General features: G+C 35.5%; 1 protein-coding gene across 5 annotated transcripts in view; it reads left to right on the forward strand.

The window, feature by feature from the left end:
- Window positions 1-3,121: 3,121 nt before the first annotated feature.
- Window positions 3,122-25,393, forward strand: part of Csmd3 (CUB and Sushi multiple domains 3) — a 1,083,924-nt gene continuing 1,061,652 nt past the window's right edge. For 2 of the 5 annotated variants that reach the window (XM_078016771.1, XM_040293722.2), the window contains exon 1: window positions 3,123-3,751. In XM_078016771.1, the coding sequence (XP_077872897.1) occupies window positions 3,574-3,751 (178 nt within the window). In that variant the 5' untranslated portion in view covers window positions 3,123-3,573. Of the gene's footprint in view, window positions 3,752-25,393 lie in introns of all 5 variants that reach the window. The other 3 variants (XM_078016772.1, XM_040293724.2, XM_005316223.4) reach the window with 2 other exon arrangements.

Here is a 25,393-nt window from a genome sequence, read left to right on the forward strand (position 1 = left end):
GAACAGAAAGGGAATGGAATTCTGGCACTTACAATTTAAAGAACCTGTCCATTTCTGACCTAAACCCCTTTTAAAAGCTCTTTACAGTACTTAATCATTGTGATTGTCTTGACTATCCTTGCCAAGTCACTCTTTTCCATGACCTGTATGTGAGAAGATCAATAAGCTACATGAAGTAGAAAAAGCAAAAAACAAAGAGACTGACCAAGAGAAAAATAAGAGAGATTTTTCTTTACATGTATACGTGTTTTAAAAACTGATCACTATTAAACTATCTTATAAATCCTTGCTTTTCTATAATCACATGGAAACACTATAGAAAAATTTTTGTTGCTGTTACTACACTTTTAAACAAGCATCTTTGGAAGTTAGCATAGGATACAGTTGGCAAGCATGTGGACTTAGAAATCAAACATCATGTGTTCCTAGTTTCTAATATATATTATTTTGGGTAAGTCAAGAATATTAATTTCATCATGTATAGATATTTTCATCTCTAAAATGAAGATAATTTTGGTCTTCTCAAATGTTGTAGGGGGTATTGAATGAGGTATGCAATGTAAATATAACACAATGCCTAGCATACAGTAAGTACTTAATGTTACATTAGCTATTCCTTCTGTTTTCTCCAACAGTCTTAAACCTACATTAAACTTTGTTGCTTTCCTACAGAAAAGCTACAACAAACTATTTCTTCCTTCCAAATATAGGTATTGTATTTTCCCTTCTGGAGAAATTGGGGGATTTCTCTTTTAGAATTTTGGCTGATAAATTTAAATTTCTGGAATACCTTTGGAAATGTTCCCTAGAAGAGAAGGCTGCTGAGCATGAAAAGCAAGTGTGATCCAGCACTACATATGTTGAACTAAAATCCAGTGCTTCCAGTGATGACCTTGGACAAACCACTTCATTTCCTCATGACTTAATTTATTCTGACTGTAAAACATGATTTTCCATCTTGTCTCAGAAACTGAAAAACGTGAGTGAAAAGTGGTTTGAAATTTATGGTGAGCTGTAGAAACTAAAAACCATAGTATTGTTCAATGTATTATAAGCCACCTGAAAAAAAATAATTAACAATCTCACATTGAAATGATAGGCAGGGAAAGATAATTGGATTATAGAATTAGCAATCTGTTTGAAAATAAGTATCAGAAATTGGTATCTTTGCAGTAGTCTTCATGGTCCCATAATCAAACTATTTTGTGCACAATAATTCCAATAAAAATATCTCTGATTTTTGAGAAATTAAGTTCTTTTGGTCTAAAGTCCACCTGTGTGGATATGTATTCATGTGCTCAAACAGACTGCATAATGCAATGATTTTTGTTTTCTTTTAATAAAAATAAATTTAGTTGAGGTGACTAGCCTCTGAACCCTTGGGAAGGAGAGGTTTGTTATGTGCCCTTATTAAGTCCAAGAACCTGTTTGCATCTAACTCATTGTTCAGCCCAACAAAAAGCAAAGCAGCAACAACACACCCTGACATCTCCACTAAAATCAATGCCAGAGCCATTGCCAAGGTGGCTGAGCAGGCTAATGACGTTTTCAATGTTGATCCTCCCAATCACAGTCTAGTCCCAACCTTGTCGCCCACTCCCTTTAGTAATCTGCACATGCAGACAATAAAAGAGCACCCTTGGGTAAGAACAATATTCTTCCCCACCACTCTTAAATGTACCTCTTGGAATTTAATGAGGTCACTTGGGCGTCTACAGCTTTTGCCTTTTGCTATCTCTGCCCAGGACAGCAATCCCTCTCAACACGCACACGCATGAACACGCATATGCACTGCAAAAACATACTTGAGAAAACACCTACGCAGAGAAAATCACACCTTCCATCATCTTCCATGAACAAGCACCCTTCCCCTCACTACAGTGCCAGCGTTCCTTTGCTCGCTTCCCACCCCCGCAGCCCCCACCCCCGCTTCTCCCTCTCTTTCTAGCTTCTTGCATGGCAGACGCACACAATGCCACGTACCCAGAGAGCTCAGAATCCTTCTGGTAGATTGAACCTACTCGCCACTCACGCCTAAGGTTGCTCTCACAGTGCCCACTTCCCAGAGCAGAACTCCAGCCAGAGGCAACCACCTTGGTCCATTGAGCCCGCAGCTCCAATTGGAGCCCAGGAACAAAAGCTGGCCAGGGTGATTGTGTGGTTTACGGGACAGGATCCATGATTTGTGGGCAAGACAAGGAGCTGAAAACTCAAATTGGGTAGTTTTTTGACTAAATCCTGTACAAAGACGCTCATCCCCTGATAGACTCCGCATGCGAGAAGGACCACGGGCAGCAGCAATTACCTATTCCAAAACAGCACTGCAGCCCTCCCCACTCCTGAGATGGGACCAGATTCCCGAAAGGTCAGATCATCAATCCGGCGCCTGGTCTAAGGAACATTCTCGTCGAAAGATTTGGGCCAGGACTGTACCAAATATATATATATATATATATTAGGAATCTGGCATACAGGAGCAAAACACGCTGGGCTCAGGGACGCAGCTCCTGCACGACATGGGATAAGAGAAAACAGGGTCCCTGGTAGAGTGAAGGAGAAACGGGTGGCTCGGAGATGGCCAGTAGATGGCGCAAGAACTCTTCCTTTGTACAATCTTAACCCTTCAGTGGTGTATGGGACTGCCAAGTCCGTATGTATAGATATATACATTTTGCGTTTGGGGGGGGGGGAAAAAACTCTCATTTACATATTTGGGACAGATTCAGAATTAAGACAAACGCGTGTGTTCTAGATAACGACCACAGATAAAGTAGTTTAACTGCAGTACACATTAGCTGAAAGGGAGTTTGGGAGGATGAAAGGATGAACTATTTGGGGAAATGACTCTGACTTCCCTCTTCACCCCACCCCCGCCCCGGCCACGGATGAAATCCGTTTACTGAATCATAAAAACCGAGTTATGGGTTTACACGTAGGTATTTGAATATGTAAATGCATGTGTGCAAATAAAATCTTCTGTGATTTCCCTTTTCAATTAAATCAAAGGATAATAAATGCGAGAAGGCTGCCTGAAATATACTGCAACTACAGTAGTAACACATGTTCCATTATAAAGACGTGGGCATCGATGGAGCCCGGTTCATTATCATCAAAAGCAACGCAGATCTTCCGATTAAAATGTTCCTTTAACATGCTTCTGAATTCGCAGGTTGCGATGGAGAGCTCACTAACATTATATTTCTTGGGCTGTTTTTACAGGCGGAATTGATCTATTCGGGGGAAAAAAAACCAAGTCCCTTAATTTCAAATATCGTGGGGAGTTTATCAGAGAGCGGAGCTGGGCTTTAAGAGTCTCACTAGTGGTTTCTGGTGGTTGCTATAACGAGCTAGAATTGAGGTAGATTTTAGTGGAGGGGAAAAAACGCACAAGAAAAGACAGAATCCAGAGTAGCCGAGACTTTGTGCCCCCGTTGGAGAGATGGTTGAGTCCTCGTCAAGGTTGCTGTGGTATCCCAGAAACACCATTCACTCCGAGCTGTGACCGCGCACCAACAACAGCAACAACTCCACTGCGCCGGGCTGAGGAGCAGGAATTAGGAGCTCGCGAATAATATGAAAGGGATCCGCAAAGGGGAAAGCCGAGCAAAGGAATCCAAACCCCGGGAGCCTGGCACGCGAAGATGCGCTAAATGTGGCCGCCTAGACTTCATCCTGATGAAGAAAATGGGGATTAAAAGTGGATTCACGTTTTGGAACCTCGTCTTTTTATTGACGGTGTCTTGTGTGAAAGGTAGGTCGGCTTTCAGGGGACCCCTCTGGTTTGGAGGAAGGTGGGCTGACTTGTCGCTTGAGCAGGCTAGCAGCTTACTTTGTAATTTGCACGGATAAAATAATAATGATAATACTGATGAAGGAGTTGATTCACAGCTCTTTCTCCCCCCTCAGATAGGAAATGCATTTGGCTTGCCAGATTTGGCGTTCAATGCGGTGATTGAGCTTGTGCTCAATAAATATTCTTGCAGTATGCTCAAACGAATACGTGAGTTGGTTAGTATAGCCTCTAACTAGTGGATATCCAGGCAGATTCCTCTGCAAGACTTTCCTAGGTAGTGAGAATAGCCTTGGTTTCTTGTCAAATTAGCAAGGTTTGATGTTTCTGGTGGAATATTTGTATTAGACACTCTGGTGTAAATGCTTTTTAACCCTTTCAGGGAACAAAGTTACCAATATGCTAGAAAGATGTTGATTTTAAATGCATTAGGATACAAGGGTCTTCCAAGCATTGCTACACAACATGAACGTCTGCATACATATTTGAATTATTTCTACGTGGACTCTGTGCAATGAGAAATGTAAGGGAGCTTCTTTAGGTCCTGTGGTAAAGGTTTAACCAAAACTGGAGTCTTAAAACCGTCTGAGATGCCACACCGTGTAAAGATCCACCTTTGAGGCTGAATGAAGGTAGGAGGAAAGTCATTAGCTGATGACCAAAAAGAAAATCCCCAGCAAGTCTCAGCGTTCAGACAGGTAGAGAGTGAGTGTCACATGTACAGACAAGGGGAGGGGGTGAGTGGGCTGTAAAATTTATTCCTGAGCAGGAAGGCAAGGGACAGTCAGGATCATTGGAAGAAGAGCTGTCTTCGGGGAGAAAAATAGATCTACTGCTCTCTTTCACAACTTCTGCACCCTGCTGCCCATTAATTGCTGCAAAGAATACTCAGGAGGTGTTTATGACTCATGCCATCATTTTTGAACAATCACTTCTCCATACTCATGGCAGCTCGAATAGACGCGATAGATGTCGCTTTTAGTAGAGCTGGTTTCAAATCCTGGGTGTCTGTGTGTTGGGGGCCATCGGGGGTGTTTTGGCCCAGGCGCGCCAAGGCTGTCAATACAAACTGGACGCTTCTTCCTTTGTAAAGGAGTGCCTCTCTGAACCGCAATCCGGCCGCGTCTCTATGAAACAGTTTATTGTCCAGCTTGCAGCTGGCTGTCCCCCCACAGAAGCCAGCACATTTGCATTCAGTAGAAATGATAATTCATGTTTTGGGGGGAGGAAACTGGAGAGGTTACCCCTCCTTCTACTATGACCAATGATGGGTGGCATGTCTCGAATTTTAATTTGCATCCCTAAATGGCAAGAAGTCGTCCCTAGTCTCTGTGGCAGCAACTGCCTTAAAATCCTGACCTGGTCCTTAAAGCTGATTCGTGTGTGTGTGTGTGTGTGTGTGTGTGTGTGTGTGTGTGTGTGTTTTGAAACCTCCGTGTAGCTCTGAGATAAAAACCCTTGTCTTAAGCTGTGTATCCACAATGCCTAGTGCGCAAAACGCTTCTGAGGTTGCTTACAAGGGGTTTTCGCCCGCTAACTCGACGTGTGAAGAACCACACATTTATGCTTAGTTTGCCTGCCACTGGGAGTCTGCGGTTTATGGATGGCCTTGGGGCTGCCTGCTAGAAGAGCGCTCCGCGTGGGGGAGGCGCAGAAAACTAGCAGCAACCCTGGCTGTAAAACGTAGGAAAGTCTCCTTCGAGAAGATGACCGGGGATTAAGTGCGAGTTTTCACGTGATACCTGTTGAGCCAAAACACATTTGGGGGGCCGATGAGGGGGAGTGAGTCTCCGAAACAGGGCGAGCTTCACAGTCTGACAAATGCTGAGCGGCGCTGGCTGCAATTACAGCCCCGGCAGCCCGCACCTACCGTATTTTCCAAATAAAACGCGCCACCAGAAAGGAAGGGCGCCTTAATATGCTTTAAATGGCATTGGCAACGGGACCCCTCCCCTCTATTCATGGCGCTCATACTGTAGACTGAGATAATTGATTTCTTTTGAGTATATTCCAGTTTTGGGAACACTGGGGAGGAGGGACATCATCAGTCTGCTTTGGCCCTTTCCAAAATCAATATGCTACAGATCGTTAAAACATTTTTACTGATAATAAAGTTCTTCATTGCCACACATCTGGCACACGGAGGACATATCCTACATTTTATAACTTGAAACGCTGTCCTAAAATTCTGAGAAACTTCCATGGGTTGTATGTCTTAGATCTGCTCCCAATCACAGGGTGGTGCTCGTTTTAACAGTTGTTTCTCATTCTCCTTTTAAAATTTTAATTTCAGCTGAGTCTCAAGGTTTCCCTAAGACCAAGATTTCTGCAATGTCTTAAACAATGTTTGCCTAAATGTCTATCATTCCTGCTTTTGTCTTCCTCACGGTTTCTTCTGGGCTTTGAGTCCACAGCAAAGGATTGAGAAGTCTTTCCGACGGTTTTGCAGGTCCTGACCTAGACTAGTGCGAGGTTTCAGGAGGTCAGGGGCGCACAGTTTTCCACGTGAGCAGCTTCGGCCATGAGAATTCCACCATCTGTCTATAGTTTTCATCTCTCCACCATCTCACCTCTGCGTGCAACAGCAATGACAAAGAGGTTTGGTGGGAGGAAACGCCTCAGAGTGGCAAGATAAAGTGGTCTTTGGTAGGCCTGAACCTCTAGGGTGGGGCTTAAAAGGAAGCTAACCTTCCCTGGGTATTTTATCTCCACCGTCGTCATCTGAAATAAAAGGCTATGCAGGGCACCAAATTGGAGGTAGCGGGGCGGAGGCTTCTTAGACTTGTTTCATGTCTATTTCCAGCTGAAACAACACACAGAGAGAAACAGACAGACTCGAGGGCAGAGATTTTGAATTGCAGCTTCCAGCTGCAGCGTGTCTGTTTAGGTATCACCCAGATAGAAATTGTGAATCTCCAAGTCGTGCTTAAGCGCCCCGCCCATGTAAAAAGACACCAGCGGGGCGCTTTCCCACGCTCCTTCTCAGGGGATCCCGAAGGAGCCCACACAACGTGAGGCGAAGGCAGGAAAGGCGCAGCCCTTGGTCCGCATCAGGTGGGAGCTTGAAGCAGCTTCCTGCACCCAATGCCAAGGGGTGATCCCAGGAGCTCTTGCAGGACTCCGGACTTCAGGAAGGATGGTCGTTTCTGCTTGCTCTGGGACTTCAAGGCGATAATACTTGGCTACAGAGCTTTTCTGGAAGAGTGGAGATCGCACCCTCTTCCTATGTTAATTCCTACTGGAAAGGGTCGCGGGTGTCCATGCGGGGGCGGGGTAGAGCTGCAACTGAGATCATTAGCACATTTCACCCACATCCGGGTGGCCACGCCTGGAGGTCTTAGCCTCGCTGGAGTCTGCGGCGACTGACACCCTCACTCTCTCCAGCCTCAAGGCGACAATCTTAACCTGGTGTAGGAAAAAGACAAGTAGTATCTTAAAAGACATTTTCCAAGGGGGTAGGGGGGCCACGTTAACGTCTTCACAAAACAAAGATACCAACCAAATAAGTCACGGGGGGGGGGGGGAGTCATTGTCATCAGCAACACCCTTCCTCCAAGATTAGCATCATTAATACACCTGGCGGGAGGTAACCTTTGTGTTTGAAACTGGATTTGGGCAGGTTTCCTTCCCTTCATCTGTTTCCTCTAGAGATATTTATTATTTATTTTTTTCTAGAAAGCCAGACTCCGCGAAATTTCTATGGACCAAACCAGGTTGAAGTTGGTGAGCGAGTGGGTAAATATGCGTATGCGTGTCCGTGTGTGTGTGTGTGTGTGTGTGTGTGTGTGTGTGTGTGTGTGTGTGTTTTGCTGGAAGGAGGGAATATAATGCATTGACACCAAAGAGCCTTCAGGAGGCCTGGAGGGTAGGTGTGTGTCCTAGGCGGAAACGCGGGTTAACAGTACATTAATTTTTCCTGCACTCCAGATGGTCCATGGAGCTGCAACCACTGCTGCCGCACAATCCGGTGGAGTCACGGAGAAAGAAGCCCTTTTCTCCCAGCAGATCACAACGCTACCCTCAAACAACTCCCCTAAAACGCACTCCCACTCAGGAGAGTTCAGAAAGCTCATTGGCGGGGGCGGGGGGGGGGGGAAGTAATGGGGACTGAGGCTCCTGCGTGTTGCACTTTCTCCCTACTACTTGGTGGCTGGGGCACAGGGAGGCAGGAAGGATGCATCCTAGTTCAATCCCAGCAACCACTCAGCAGTTCCAGGGGCAGAGAAAAGCAGCAGCACGGAATCATCCCAGTCACTGAGGTGGTCTTCTAGCAGTCCTGCGTGTAGAGGTCAGTTGAGGGCTGAAAGACCCACACACAAGAGGATTGCTGCGCATTGCAGAATAATAATAAAGCAGACAAACCCCAAAGAGAAAGAGACACTGGGAGTTCCATTCTTACTGAATGAAGCGCCCACTGGGTGGATTTTCAACAACTGAGTTGCTAAGCCAAGCCAATACACAGGTCTGACAGGGCTTGAACAGCTCCCAGAATTAGGAGCTGAACTTCCCCTGAACAGTTAACTCTTTGGAAACAACTCGAAATGTCCTTTTGCATCACCTCACTTTCGTGATTCTTCTGGGTGGGGGTGGGGACAAGGGGAGAAGCTGCAATAAGCCCTAGTTGGAAAAGTATGTGAGCAGAAATAATTAAGAAAGCAAGTTTCAGTATTTTGAAAACCTGATGCGTGCTCCCTTGAGATCCTTCAAGGAGAAAAGGGTTAGAATTACTCTATAAATTAAGTATTCCAGGAGCATAGGCTTAGTTTCAGTTGTTATTACTGTTCATGATATTAATTAGTGTTTCTATTTGTGGGCTAGCTGAAAAAGTTTGGGATACAGATATCTCTTCCCTGAGCAGAGAATCTGGTTGTCTACAGAAACAGTGAAATGAAATAAACTGCAGCATCTATTCCTACATGTTTCTAAATATAGTAAAATTATCCCAAGATCTGGTAAAACAACATAGAAGTAGAGCAGTTACCTTTGTACTCATATGGAAATAAGCTCTGATGTAAAATGCTTGCCTAAGATCTCAAGGTGCAAATAAGTGAAGGTACTGAATTTCCCTTCCCCTTGCTGCAAATGTCCTTCTCCATCTGTCCCAAGAGGTGACTTTCTTCTACTTACTTAACAAAGTTTTCAGAATATTAAACAATTCCAATAATTTGTCTTGTTGGGGAATTAACTTTAAAGTACCAAACAAGAAGGTTTAGAAGTGAAATGATTGGGTTAACCCCATCAGTGAATTATTGGGGGGTTGAATGGTACTGAAGGTTGTGGCTGGAGGATGTGGGTCCTTGAGGACATGCCTTTTGGGCTATATATTTTATATCTGGAGAGTGTCTTTCCCTCTCCATTCCTCTTTCTCCCCCCTCCCCTCCCTCTCCATCCATCCATCCCCCCTCCCCTCTCTCCCTCTCTCTGCTTCCTGATGATCATGTGAGCTGCTTCCCTTTCCCACACTTTTCTGCCTTGAGAAGGAATAGAGCCAGAGCCTGCCGTCTATGGATTGAGACCTCTGAAACCATGAGCCCTCCCCTGTAACTTTCCCTCCTCTATAATTACTCTGGTCAGGTCTTGTAGTCACAACAACTAAAAAGCTGACTAAAACAGTGCCTGTTCCTTTAGGCAACATGACTATTTTGATAAAATATGCCATCTTGTACTTCGAATTTCAAGATTTGTGAGATTAGAAGTAAAATAATTGCAAACGAGGAAATCAAGAAAAATGTGTAAGATACAAATAAAATGTAAGGTCATTTTTATTTTATCTACACTTACATCAAAACTTAGCTTTACCTGTTTTCTCCTATTTCTTTCTTTCTTTTCCTTTACCTACAATCCAAAGGGCTATATGTAGTTTAAGGATACAATGAAAGTTATGATTTGGATTTTGGATGAGGTCTAGGGATAGTACAGGCCCTATGGTTATGGAATTCATCTTTTCACTTTTAGGGTGAGCAAGTGGTGATGCATGGTACTTTTCTAGGCAGACCTAACTCCAAGCCCACAAGATTTTCTCAGAATTAGGTTTCTCATAAGACTTTTATTCTCATTAGCGGCATTATTTAAATGAATGTCACTGAAAAAAATCAATTCGTTGAATACCTTCCAGTATTCACCATCTCTGTGCTAATGACCATCTTTTCTTCTCATAAGGCTCAAATTTTGCAGCCATTAAATATATTTCATGTCATTGGGCTATGCTACTGTTTTATGCTGGTCTCAGAATTCCTAATATTTAATATTTTAAATATTAGGAATATTTTAAATATTAGGGTTAATATTTTCCACATATGATAATTTGTTGCCCACAACCCAATTTTCAGTCTCCTTTAAAAGTCTAAGTGTACAACATTAGAATATGTATCACATAACTTTTGTATGGATAAAAAAATATCAATGGTAACCATATTGCATTATATATCACACTAACTATTGGTTCTTATATGTTTGTAATACAGTGATTTTCAAAGTGTTTCCAACAAGTAGCACCAGTATTTTCTAGAAACATTTTAGAAATCTTATTCCTACCAAAGGTCTGTTAAATTAAATGCTCTGGAAGTTAGGCATTATTTATGTTTTTAACAGTCATCTAACAATTCTGATGCACTCTAAAGTTTAAGAATCACTCCAGTATAGTGGGAAAAAAAATAAAAACAAGGCCTCTAAAGCCACTAAAATCTGAAGGTTAAATAATAATGATTTTTCCAGTAATTAGCTTTGGACTAGCAACTCAATTTTTCTAAGCTTCAGTTTCATTATCTGTTTTTTTAAAAAAAGATTAGAATATCAGGAGATATATTGGGCGATTATGTAAATCATATACATAGCCCAGTGCCTATGTTATTAATTGTTATCAATACTATAAAAATAAATTTGCATGTGCAAAGCCAGTATGAACTGTCACATGCTTCATCCCTGGCACCAATGTCTTAAGTTTTCCGTAATAGTAAATACAAAGTGTAGCTTCTTCTCAGTAGCTATTATTTCATTTTGGCCTAGTTCCCGGGCTATTATACATCTGAGAAATACTCTGAAACTTCTGCTTATCACCGGCATACATTTACTTCTGGTGCTGGCTCTGTGAATCAGGAGCAGACTGTAGCTGAAAAATGTTACCCCTTCTGCTGGGCTGATTTCATCCCTTGCATTCTGATATTGATTTCTTTTAATATTGATTATTTAATGTGCTTACATGAATTTGTTCATTCATCTTGTCAAAAATCATGGCATTCATGGAGCTAGAAGGGTCTTTAAATATCAGCTAGTTCGCTGCTCATATATTATACAGTAAGTGCATATGCCTAGAAAGGATAAGTGATTTTCACCAGGTTTCAGAGATCATTAGCTCCAGAAATGAGACTAGATTACTGGGTAATCAAGTTTATATTCAACTCTCTTTCTCCTATACCTTATTGGTTTTTTACCACAGAGTTAGCTCAGATGGGACCAACAAAAACAATTCATCACAAAAGTTAATATTTAAGTACTATATATCAACTAATACCACAAAGAGTATAAGTGATATGTTTGTGCTAAAATAAAACAAATAGTAAGTACTTGTTTTTAGAAAAATAAAAGGTAATTATGGAATGAAAACACTTACTAAGGCTCATATAATGTATACATCAAATAAACAACTAATCATATTTTCAGTAAAGTCTATTCAATTATATTACAAGTCTACAAATAAAATCTATATATAGACTATCACATCTCAGAAAGAATATGAGGGGTAGTACTTGAAATTAAATTCTTATTTTATATGAGATTTCTGATTCTCTCATCTGTGTTTTCATCAGCATAATTTCTTTCACATTTCTTAAACAAGACAATGATATGATTCAAAACTTCTGCATAAATAATAATACATTTTACAAATATTGTAACTGTAAGACAAATCAATAATGTTAAGAGGTTATCTTCAATTTTAGCAGTATGTGAAATATTTTAGAAGTCTCTTTTAGATATGGGAGTAACATTTGCAAAGATAATGTATTCTGTTAAATTTGAGGAGTTTTACATATTTCAACCAGAAAGTGATTGAAATATGTAAAATTTAATGAGTAATTCCCTTAAAAGACAAGTTCATAATGTTCAAGATTATATAGTTCTTTTCTCTCTGTCTTATGTTAGTAATTTTAAAAGAATATTTATGATAATATATTTTAAAGAGTAAGTGTTTTTTTTAAACTATGACATTTTTACAAGTATGGTCAAATACCAATTTCAAAGGAAGTTTATGAATGGAAACAGACTCCATAGAAGTAGATTTATTAAATCCTAAATAATTTTGAAGAAGTGAGCACTCCTGCTATAATTTTCTGTCCATTTGATTGTCTTCAAAATACTCAGAGGTACTTGGTGTATAGAGAAAATATGGATAATATCATGTTTTAGGAAATGGTACCAAGAGAAAATGAACATTTTTCTGAGTGCAGAGAGGTGCCATGGCTTTCCAGAATCATGTAATTACCTAGTGGTTAAGTGAAATATGAAATTATAATAGATTCTTAATCTCATAGAATTAAAATAAAAAACATGTAAATGATTAAATTACTAATTAAACCTCTTTGCTTCTGAGAGAAAAAACTCAGACTGAATGAATTTAATTTAGAAGAAAATTTAAGATTAACATTCATGTCGTGTGTGTGTGTGTGTGTGTATTAACTACAGTAAAATTTAAAACTTGGTTTTGCATTTTTAAACATTTTTTACTTGCCTAGTTTATCCTCTTAATGATTCTGTATAATGGATATAAACACTATTTTCATCTTCTATAAGCATTAGTAAGTGGAGCAAATGCATAAATAACACATAAATCAACATGTCACTATAAGTACAAAAAAGAATTAAAACTAATAATCCTTAGATTCTAACTCAGTGCTCCTGAGTAAAATTTAAAATTACACATGCAGATGAACTCATGGAGTTAACATACAAAATAATTTGTGGGTATAAATGTTTACCAATTGTATCACACACCTTGGCAAATAAAATTACTCAATTTAGTACCGTAATCTTCTGCTTAGTTCTGCATAATTTTAAGGTTAGGGAAGTTCCTAAAATTCATCTAGTCTATTTACTGACTACTTGGTAGGATTCATTAGATTTATTTGCAGAGATAAACAGATATTTTAAAGTATTTTAAAGTACATCTATCACAACTTCATTCCTAATGTCTACTTCTTTCCATAAATGAGACCTGGTTAAAAGAACATAGCTGGTTATCTTCACATAAAAGAGAAGACAGCTCAGAGACATGAGACTTACCCAATCAGAGGATACAAGCAAGTTTTTAAATTCCCTGTTTAATGCACTTTTATTTTTGTTGGATACTGTCTTATCTCTTTTTATTCCTAATTCACTTTTATTTTTGTTGGATACTGTCTTATCTCTTTTTATTCCTAATTGGTTTATGGAGAGACCACTGTGCTTATTTCCAAATCCTCACTAGATACAAAACAATACTTCCTAAAGAAATAGTGTAAGACAAGACACATGAGTGTAATAATATAGGTAAATGAGAATCTTAACATGCAGTCTGAAGAATAACTTAAACATTGAATGGGGACCTTTAAAATTTGATCAAAATCTTAAGAAGAAACAATACATGTATTAAATTTAGTCTTCATGCCAAATTTTGCACTGTGTTTTCTTGTGTAGGTGATAAAATGTGTTTTCATATGTAGCTATTTATTATTCTTGTGTTTTCTGAACTTTATACAAGACTCCCAATATAAACTAGACTTTTTCTACTTGCGTTATTAAAGCCTTATTTCTGGGTATATTTTCAGAAATGTCATTAGCCTAACTTTGATTTTAAGGTTTTTTTAAGGTTTTCTCCTAAAATACCATAAAATGTGTACATATATAATACAGTTTATAACTGGGTTAATAATTCAAAATCATAATTTTAAATAATATTTTATTATTAGTATTTTCACTCAGAAAAGTGAATATAACTTTATTGCTATTCCTGTAAAGCCTAATAAGATAGTGTCAAAAGAATCTTTAATCTTAGCTAATTTGTAACTTTTAGAAGTGATTTTTGTTTTCAATTTTTAAACTATATGTGCACATACAGAGATGACTTTTCTAAATTCATTATCAGAAGTATAATTTGACTCTTCTCCAAATGCTTGAGAATGAAGCTATGTGGACCTACCTGCATATTGTAATATTAAGCTTTTTATGGCTAAAGGCTGCATTTGCAAGATAACAGATCAAAGTTAGGAGAGCTGGCAAAGGAAATACAACAAAATTTCCCAGAGATGAAATACTTTACCCTGAATTTATTGGCTCCATGTTCTAAGTGACTGAACTATGTAGTCTAGAGGAAATATTTACTAAGTTTTCACATATATGGGGAAATCCAGACTTATGGTTTTTTAATTGTTGTTGTTGTTTATGTTTTTTATTCTTATTTTTTGGCTGTTGTCAAAAATAAAACAGCTGAACCGAGTCAAATGTTTTGTGTTAACAAATTTGCATTCAGACTGCTAATTTGTATGCCCCTGCCTTTGTGTAGTTTCTAAGATGATGAAGAGGATAAATTCTCTTAAATGAAAGTGTGCAAGGATAAAATTCATGTTTGATACTCTTCTTGTGGCTTAAAAAAAACTTTCATTCATAAATCTTAGCAGTACTTGAATGCTCCTTTATCTGTTAAATCTTTTTAAAGGAGGTCAAACAGAAACTCTTAAAATCAATTTTCTTGCAAAGTGTTAGAAAATCTTTAATATCTGTATTAGCTTGACAGTGTTCATTAATATATTAATAGATGAATATCAGAAATGACATTTTTACTTAATTTTTAAATATTACCAATGTCTAAGTCATTAGAAATCAGCCATTTTTCAACAATTTGAAGATCATCTCTTATTTTTACCTGTGGTTACAAAGGTTATTGAAAAATCCTTATTTTAGAAATACTATATAATTATGTAATTCTTTCAAAAGTCACATTTTATTTTTTAATTTTTTTTACTATTTTATTTTGTTAGACACAATACCTATTTTTTATTAATTTTTTTTTTTAATGTGGTGCTGAGGGTCAAACCTAGAACCTCACATGTGCTAGGTGAGCACTCTACTGCTGAGCCACAACCCAAGCCTCAAAAGTCATAGAAGTTGGAAGATGTTAGAAATATTTTGTTGTATACTATTTCATGTAAATCTTAATTATTTCTTTTTATCAACAAAAGTCAAATTTAGTTTTTATATAATTTATTACAATAGTATTGTTTTATTTTGAATTAAATATTATGGCATTGACATAATTTAAGTTATGAAGGTATATTTTATTTTCACAGAAACATCCAGTGGCTTATTTTTCATTTCTGAACTAAGCCACACATACCTTCTATCATCAATCAGTTATTGAAGTCTAACTAGTACATGTCAGTCACTTGCCTAGACTTTGAAAATACAAAGATGAAAATCTATTCCCTACCTTAAAAGAAGACTTAATCTTTTGTTTGAAGCAGGATTTCTTTGAACATAATACCAAATCAATCTCACTACTGTGAATTTGTTGGTCTTTCAATGAAATTCTCTTCTGATAAAACTATCAATATCATTAATATTGATTTACATATTATATACATATTGGTTTAATATATATATAAAATCTTCATTCCTTTTTCTGATGGGTAAGTATGAAATCCTTTAGACTTTGTTTGAAACTTGCCCAAAGAAGGCATCATTTTTGTGACCTAATCTAATTCTCCTGTATAATTTTCAATTAAAATATTTGTTGATTCCCATCTATTCAGGCAACTGATTTAACTAGTTTAACCAGTATTAATGAATATCCCTCCTGTATTTCTGCAATAATTTAAGTATAATTTTGTGTTTGTGATTAGCAAATCTTGCTTCTTACCCCCCTTTTTTTCTTTCTTTCTTTCTTTCTTAGTTCAGAACCTCTCTCTGGCTTCCTGATATTTTCAATTTAAACTCAGAATTTTACCTTCCCTGAGCAAACATATTAAGATCATTACATGCAAAGAGAAAAATAAAGAAAACTAAATACAAATATAACAGATTCTCTCATAGTTTGTAATATTCCATATATTTTTGTATTTATTTGGAGATATATTGGGAAACACAATTTTTCAATAAGTAATTAAGTTTAGTCTTGTTTTTAATCTGTGATGTGAAGAGCAATAGAATGATATCTAAGTAGTTGATGGGGGAAATATTGGCATTGCATCAATGCCAATTTTGTTATATAAGAGTTTAATTGATCTCTGTTTAAAAGGTTAGGAGAGTCAAAAAATATCATGTGGCATATTACATTTTTCTCTTTCCTCCTAGGTGTATTACTTAGTTGACTCCTGTTATTCTGACATTTGTACCAACACCTTATTTCCCAAATGTCTAACCATTTCTCTATTCTCTTTCACATTCTGTAAAGCTCGTTTCTTGATGACATCATGTTAATTAAATGTGTAAGAAGCTAGATTTAACATTTATTAAGGCAACAAACACTAAATGTTCTTCCTATTTTTAAAACTCAAAATCTTTACTTAGTATAAGAGTAAAGTATGCATTTCCATATCTCTATGAAGTATATTCTCTGTTTGATTACTTCAAAGAATAATGTGAGAAGCTTGAGATAAAAATGGGTTTGGGTAACCTGCATGTTTTACTTAACTTGGTGAAACTGAGGGAAAAAATTTCCATGTGTTCCAACATTCTTCATAATAATTATCGTTTGCTCCACTTATTTAAATCCCATAATAATATATTATGGGGTAGTTTTTAGGACATACTAACATGGTTCCACCAACATCTCAAGCTGATGTTTAAAATCCTTCTCATTTTCCAACAAAACAAAGACCAAAGTTGTGCTTTTTACATTTCACGAGACTATATTCCACACACACAAAAATAACCGAGGCCTGAGCTACCTCTGAATTCACTTTCTTTTTTCTTCTTAAGTTACAAATATTTTATTTTTGAAGTGTCACTAACAATTTACATGTAACAACATTTCATAACAGGGACTCTTGCCTAAAATGCAGTGGAGTAGTTCTCCAGCTACCTTGTTTATTGTTAATACACAAAGGAATTGCAAAGAAGCCACCTGCAAGATGTACAGCCAGCCTTCATGAAAACTAGCAGGCCATTAAAAACATTTTCCTTCTCTATCTCTCTCTCACATGTCCCAGCTACATTGTCACTTGTCCAATTTTGGGCATAGTTGCTTTTCTCACCTCTTCAGGTCAGCTTGCTAGGACATGGTCTTGTTTCTGCTGTCACAATCTTAACTGAGGACTTCTGCAACAAACGCTACATGTTCACAAAACTTTATGGTAACCCAGAAACTCTGATTTATTTCAAATTTATAGGTGGATACCACATTGACTGGCTTTGACTGAAATAACTAATATAAAAATAAGTAGGTTCAGGTTTGGATCAAGTAATGCTTATTCAACATGTTATCTGAGAAGAATGCTTAGATAAAAGTGGAAAATTTGTTATACATACTTTAAGTACTTTTTAAACCTTACATTGAAAGTAGTCAACAAAAGTTTATTAAAAGTGAATGTACAATAAATCATATCTGCATTCTTATTAATTGCATATTTAATCACAAATATTTATAATTTATGAATTTTACCTTCTATGTTGTGTATCAATCTCTATAATAACTAATTTTTTCTCCAAAGAACTTGTGAAAACACTTCTATCAGAAAGAAAAGTCATTAGGCCTTTCTAATAAGTGTGCCTCTTCATTTCTTTTCTCATCTTCATGCAGGAAAAGAAACTAATATTTATTATCACCTGAGTCATATGTATTAGTGCTATTAATAGTGAGTGCCTCTCATTTAAGCATCTTGACCTTGAGTGATAGATATACTTAATCCTTTTTAAATTGGAGGAAGCAACTTTGAGGAAATTAACTTGCAAGAAGAGAATACCAGATTCTTCCTGTTTTAAAATAAATGTTAATATATATATGCATATATTTGTGTGTGTATAATACATATGCACACACATATATGTATATTTTGTACTAAGTATTAAATCCAGGTGTGCATTACCACTGAGCCACATCACTCGTTCTTTTTATTTATTTATTTATTTTTAATTTTGAAATGGTCTCTCTAACTTACTTAAGCTGCTCTCAGAGTCCTCCTGCCTCAACCTACCAAATTGCTAGGCTAACAGGTATGTGCTCCTTTGCCCAGATATATATCTAAATATTACAACATGATATTATATAATACATATAGATATTTTAAAAGGTTATAATAGTGAAACAAATTGATGTATTCATCATCATTTTCAAACCAGGACTGGCCAAATCAAAACCCTTGTTCCTTTCATTACATCAAACAGGATTTCATAGATTTGGAGAGGAAAAACACTGCATAGATTGAGATGATTTCAAAATTCTTTCACATGTATAAGGGTTTTTTTTGGTTCCTGGAAACATTTGTTTCTGAATATAGAACAATTTATTTTACACTCTGCATAATGAAGGGAAGGCAATAGAGACAGGAGAAATCAGGGATTGTGCTTCAGAAAGATGAGACTTTTTACATGACCAAGGGACAGGCCTCATGTTAGTGTCTGCACATGATTTTGTAGGATCCTTTATGAGGTTAGTTTGCTGTCAAAATGAAGACCAAAATGAATATTGTTGAAAAGACTTAAGTGTCATGATTATAGTTAGGCATTGTGTTTAATGTTGTTTGATAATGAATTTTTTCCTTTATATGATTTTAAATGGATTTAAAAGGAGCCATGACTGCAATGTGTATATAAGATATCATTTCATATTTATTCATATTTTCCTTTATTTTAAATAACTCAGACATCATGGAAAACTTCCTGTGAATTCATTTATTAGAAATGTAAGAGAAATATCTTTATTTAACTTATGACTTTCACTGAGCAAAAAGAAGTATCGTAAAAATTTTAAAATCAGCTAGCACATGTCCTCAAATTCTAACATAGTAACTTATGAACAGACTAGATACTAAATAAATATTTGGAGACTGTGGCAGTAGATAATTTAGTTTAGGTCAAACTTGTACCCATAGACAAATCAATTTCTATTGCCCAAATCTTTCAGTTATAATATACTTCACATATGTATAACTCCATCATCAGTGCTACTGATACTGATTTATATATAACCAGTGTATACTAGGAAATAAAATCTGCAAAAATGTTGCATATGTATCCAGTATGCAAAAGTAGGCATATCTTCTAACCCAGTTGTTTCTTATTTGGATGATGAGAGGTAAAGATTCCTCAGCTCAACATATCACTATCTTCATTATCATCATAGTAGGAACTTCCCAAAATGTTCGTCCTTGCTATCAGAAAAAAAATTATTCATTCAGAGCCCTTTCAGAACATACTTGAAAATAATACTTAAATACAGAGAAAACTAGTTTAGAAATATTTATTATGATTTTTTGAACCCCTGATCTTGTAGGAAAGAACATTTTTTTCTAATACTAACTGTATCCTTACTTTCTTAATGTGCAGCATCTCTTCCAGAATAAGCTTCCTCATTTCTTATATATTCTATAAACTTTACAGAATTGTTATACCAAGTGAATCTTATACCAAGTATAAGAAAGCACTTTGTTAATGAAATAGTGCATCACCACTAATTATGTCTATTGCAAAATTAGTAAGCACATTTTTATTTGAAAATATCGAAGCATAGTTATTTCAACTTATTCAATAATATATTAAAATAATAAAATGAAATCTATTTTTCAAATATTTAATGAGACAATTCAGGTTTTAAATGTTCTTTCATATGCATTCCAATAACATGCTATTGAAGATAATTCTGGAGGTAGATAGGTCAATGCTGTTATCTTTAAATTAGTAGACTCTTCTATAAAGTGAGTAACCACAATTTAAACCTCAAGATTTAGTTTTGTAAATCAAAAAAAGTTCTGTATTGGGTTTATTAAAATAATAGACTTTCAAATTAATTAAAAACTGTAAAAGGCAACCTTTTTTTCAGAGCTTTGTATTGGGGTTTATCCTGATAAACTCATACATGCATAAAAATCTATTTTAGTTCATGATACCCCTTTTCATGCCCCATTTTCTCTCCTGTCCTCTCTCCCTTCTCCCATTCTTCTTCCTCTACTTGCCTTCAAAAGGTGACCTTCACACCATTTTAGAGTTTTAATTCAAAATAAATATTAAACTTTATTGATTATTCTATTGGGTTACATAGCAATTACATATTTTATTTACTATTTTTTCTGTTGCAATATTGAGGTATATTAATCACTTGACATGGGTAATGGCAGCCTTGCAATTTTAGGATTAAAACCTGCTTCATTCCTTTCATGTGTGATTGTAATCTATTTGCTAATATTCAGACCATTTTAACCCTGGATTCATCAGCAAGTATTTCTCTCTTTTTGTTCTTGGAAATTTGAAGCATGAAAAGCATGTTTTTAAAAAGTATTTTCTTGAATAGTTTCTGTTTTTGTGTATCATATTTTCCATTAGCTTGGACATTTTATAATGTGCTTATTTCTGTGACTAATTATATAACTGTGCTTTTTTCTATGAATAATATTACTCTAAATGATTTGTTAATATTCATATAAGTCATCAATATTATAACTTACTTTCCTCATTTTATTCTGTTACCATTTTACTTTATTTTGGGTTTAACTCATATTTCAAGAATTGTTGATTTTTTCAGAAAATAAATTTGTAAGCTTAAATACAAGGCATTTTTACTAATGTCATTTCTATTTTGTTTTACTATTTTCATTTTTTTTGCTTTCCTACCTTAGGAACTTTTAGGGAAAAACATTCCATTGTGTTTCTATTTTTTCTGTCTAAGTATGACACACACATCTTTTTTAAGTACTCATTTGAAAATATATAAATTCCACTATTTAAAATTTATTTAATTTTAGATTATGAATCTCCTCCTTCACTTAACCAACACTCATGAGGATTATTTTATTTCACAATTACATATGTATTGTTATTTGTAATTTTAAGACATTATATTAAGATTGATATTACATAGTGCACAGTAAGGTTTTTCAGCTTACTAAATATACCTGTGTTACCCAGGATATAAATAGTTTTTTAAAAGCATTTATATAAATTTGAGACCAACTTAATTACTGCCTCATTTGTTTCTTAAGTCCTCTTTATGTCAGTGTAATTTTTCTACTGTATATGTTATAGTATTATTGGAGATCTCCAATTTTTATTACATATCTCAATCACTGTTCTTTTTATTAATTTTTAAAGTATTATCATAGAATCTTAGAAAAAGATAATGTAAATTTTAAGTTTTAATGGGGTTTTGTGACATTTTCACTTCTATAAACATTTATTAAGCTTCTATTTTCAAGTCTCCTTATTAGAACAGTAGGATTGAAAGGGTAATAAAGAGTTGAAAAATGATCTATGTCATTGAAGATTTCACAATTCATTCCAGTGGGAAAGAAAAGTTAATGAGCAAGTAATTTTAATATACTTTACTGAACACTATTGTACAGGAAGATAAACGCAGTATGCAAGTTAGAGGACAGAATGATAACTGTGATGAGAATGAAGAGGTGAATTTTATGATAAAGTCATGATTTGAGCAGTGGGCTTTCCAAGAAAGGAACTCACAGCATGCTGGAGACTAACACTCCAGACCAAGGACTCTAACACAAACTGTTTTTTATCATCTAGTATTTTCTCAATCTATGCCCATCATCAAGCAGAGCTTTCAGGCAAACTAGTCCCTCAAAAAAATCATCAAATGATGTTGCTAGTATTACATGTCATAACTCCATGTGGTAAACCTTCTGAAAGTGTGTATCATTGGCTTTCACTCTAAATGAATAAATTGCATACGTGTAGAGATACAGAGAAAGAGAGAGTCAGAGACAGAGAGAGACAGAGAGAGTTTACAGGTATAACACATTTTAGATCATTGCTTAACTTTTTAATGTAGGAGAAAATTTGTAGCCCTACTCAACCAATCAACATTTACCAAGATGGCCTCAGATCTCCAGCCTTAACAGAAGCTCTGGGCTAATGCATTCCTCTATTAATTCTGCAATTGGTTGCTCCTGGCCAAATTTCTGTTTGTAAATTTGTCCCTGTTAGAAAATTTTTCGTAGATTAACCGTGGAGTACTAATTTAAATTATTGTTTTGAGAATTGATGCATTTCTGCCTTCTGTTTCAATTCTCAATATTGTTCTTGAAATATTGCTAAGTAACTTTTGGGGGCTAAACATAGTCTTCCTACATATGTTCTTTGACTGCTTAGTGGCTTACAAGTATAGGGACACATAAAGGAATAGTGACTCTGAACAATGGGACAGATTTTCATCAATTTGCTTTTAGTACTACTGATAGAATTTACTTTTTCAAACAACCTACCTTTGTCATTAGTCTTTTTTAATACATGTTTACTTTGCTTCTTCATTCCATTTATTTCTAGAGTGAATTCGTTTTTTTTTGTTGTTGTTTAAAATATCTTTGTGATATTCAATACATTTCTTAATTGAACTCTTGCTCCAACTATGTATTTTACTATCACTATAAAAATCACAAGACCTAGTTTGACTAGTGGAGTTGATGTTTTCTCAAGTCACCATGCATATGTATTAAGCTGCTCCCCTGCCTATCTGTCTTGTGGAAATGCCATCGCTTGTTCCCAGATACAGTTCTCTAGCTGTCTCCAGTTGAAGTTCAACTTTCCTATCTTCAAATCTATTGTAAATTTCACTTGTATTAGAATTATAGTTCTTACTATAATCTGCTTCACATTTGATTATGCATTTTTATCTACCTCATGTAACAGAGAAATATGGAGATCAATGTCTATATTCTTAACATCTTATATCTTCATGGAATTTTGCACAATGCTTTAAAGAGGTTGAAATTTAATATATGTTTATTATTTTAAATTAGATCAAAATAAAAAAGAACATTAATTGTTCCACCATTTAATGACACTTTAAATATTATTTTGTGTATCATTTTAATTTTCTTAGCTAAATCATTAATGACGAAGTTGGTCTTTTTTTTTTTCTTTCTACTCTAAACTTATATTGGGTTTTTGTTCTCACAAGACATCTTCCAATGCACCATTTGATTTAAGTTTGTGCCATTAAACCTATCCTATAATAATGTTCTAATTACCTTTTGCTGGTCTTTAGAGAACCTGAACTGTCTTTTGATATCTAGCTTGTATTTCTGAACAACTTAAAGGCACATTGTTATACATTTCTTACTTTTGAAAAAGAAAAAATAAATAAATAAAAAGGATATACTTAGTGTATCCTAAGAAGTAACACTTGTATTACTTCTGTCTTAGGAATTTCCATTTCTTGAAGATGTCACCTCAATTAATCCATAAGCTCTTATTCTCATGTACTTATATTTTTCTTTGAGAAATAAAACAATACTAAGCATTTGCTATATTTATGTTTTGCTCCTAAAATAACTTCTATGTAATTTCCTACTACATTGAAATTGTCATTCAGGTCACAAAAAATAAAATATTTTTCCCCATCCATGATTTCTTCATTGCTTTTATTTTATACTGTCTCTATTATATTTAAATTGTAGGAGTTGGAATACATATTTAAAATCCTGTGCATTTTGAAAATTTTGCATCTGTATATTATAGTATGACTCATCAAAATAGTTCATTTATTTTGTTTTTGCAATATTTACTTCATGAATTGTTTTCTTTTTTCAATGTAAAGTGTAAACAAATCATATTTCTTATTTCAATGTTTTTTCTTGAACATGGGATTTTTTTTGAGAGAGAGAGAGAGAGAGAGAGAGAGAGAGAGAGAGAGAGAGAGAGAGAGAGAGAGAGAGAGAGATTTTTTAATATTTATTTTTTAGTTTTTGGCAGACACAACACCTTTGTTTGTATGTGGTGCTTGCATGCCAGGCAAGTGCATTACCGCTTGAGCCACATCCCCAGCCCTGAACATGGGGTTTTTTTGGAGGAATGGTAATGTTATGAAATACTTGACCCTGAGAGGCATTACTGCCTGTATGACTTCTGACTGAAGTTGATTTGTTGATTTACTGATTTTTTTTACTTTTCTTACTTTCTTTTTTTTTTTTTTTTCAGTACTGGGTATCAAACCTAGGGACTTATAGAGTGTTAGGCAAGCACTCTGTAACTGAGCTACTTTCCCATCTCTCCACTCTTTTTTAATTTTTATTTTGGGACAGGGTCTTTCCATTTCCCTGGCTGCCCTCAAATTTATAGCCCTGCTTCCTCAGTCTCTGGAGTAGCTGTGCTTATAGGCATGCGACACCACAGCCAGATCCTTTTCATTCTTATCTTGTCTCTAAGCAGCCAATAATATATGATAATTATCAACACTGCTTATCATTCTGCAATATGGTTTTATATTTGTAAGTAGATGCATAAACAAACATACCATAAACACCAAGTTTGCCTATTTGATACTTGATGCCAGTTTATGATTGTTAGCTTCCCTCTTTATTCCTGATTCAGGGTACGAAAAAGGTATTTGCTAAGTCATTTAAACTGACTCATTTTGCTGTAAAAAAAAAAAATAGCTTTAGTAAAGCAACATTGCTGGTACCAGATGATAGACCAATCACATCGGTGAAAATGCTTAAATGTAAGTCTGTGCTTTGCCCTTGTCTTTGCTCTGTTGTGACTGACTTCTTGGTTAAGTGGAAAGGAAGCATCAAGAGTTGAAAGTGGTATATTTCAGCAAATGTATTCTATGCCTGTTGCTTCAGAAGCACTGGGAATATTAAGATTTTAAAACAAATCTTTGGAGCTTGGGTGGATGCAACAGGTGAGTGATTATTTTCAAGGCTGACATAGTTTATAGAAATGGAATTATAAGTTTCCCACAGCATGAATGAATCTGACATTTTGTTTTAGAGATGCAATAATTTTCAATGCCAAGTTTTCAAGTTTAAAAATTTAATGGATTGCATAAGACGGCCTAGTGAAAACTACTGTTACATTTTAATGTTATTGGCAAGCAGCATAAAATAGCTGTGAAACTATGACTTATAGGTTGAAAATTCTGTACTTTTCTAGAACAACCACCACCAACAACAAAATGGAGAAGAGAAAAAATTCAGATCTTACAGTTTGCTTTAACTTTTATCCCTACTTTTAAAATTCAGATCATTATTTGCTTTATTCTAAAACTTGGATGTGAAAAGATGTGTTTAAATCATACAAATTGAAATATTCTATGATTTGATTTATATATCACACAATGTTCTAATATAACAAAAACTACTTAGGACATAATAAAAAAAAACAAAAGAATTTAAACAAATCTTCTGCTTGATTTACTTTTTTTTTTTCATTCTGTGAAATGTGATATATATGCTATTTTAGGATACATGTTTATAATGGAGAACTTCAATGGCCCACAGCATAGAACAGTTAAAAGAAGTATTAGTAGGTCATTTATATTTTGCTTCAATATTTAAAACTGATTTTGATCATGTCCTTTGGCATCTTAAGGAGAAATTTACTATTACTTTTAATTAATATTAAAGAGAAAAATTTTTCATAAGAGAAAATGACATCTCTAGGCCAAAATGAAAATATGAAAAT

This window comes from Ictidomys tridecemlineatus, chromosome 7 (assembly GCF_052094955.1).
Source record: "Ictidomys tridecemlineatus isolate mIctTri1 chromosome 7, mIctTri1.hap1, whole genome shotgun sequence".
NCBI lineage: Eukaryota > Metazoa > Chordata > Mammalia > Rodentia > Sciuridae > Ictidomys > Ictidomys tridecemlineatus.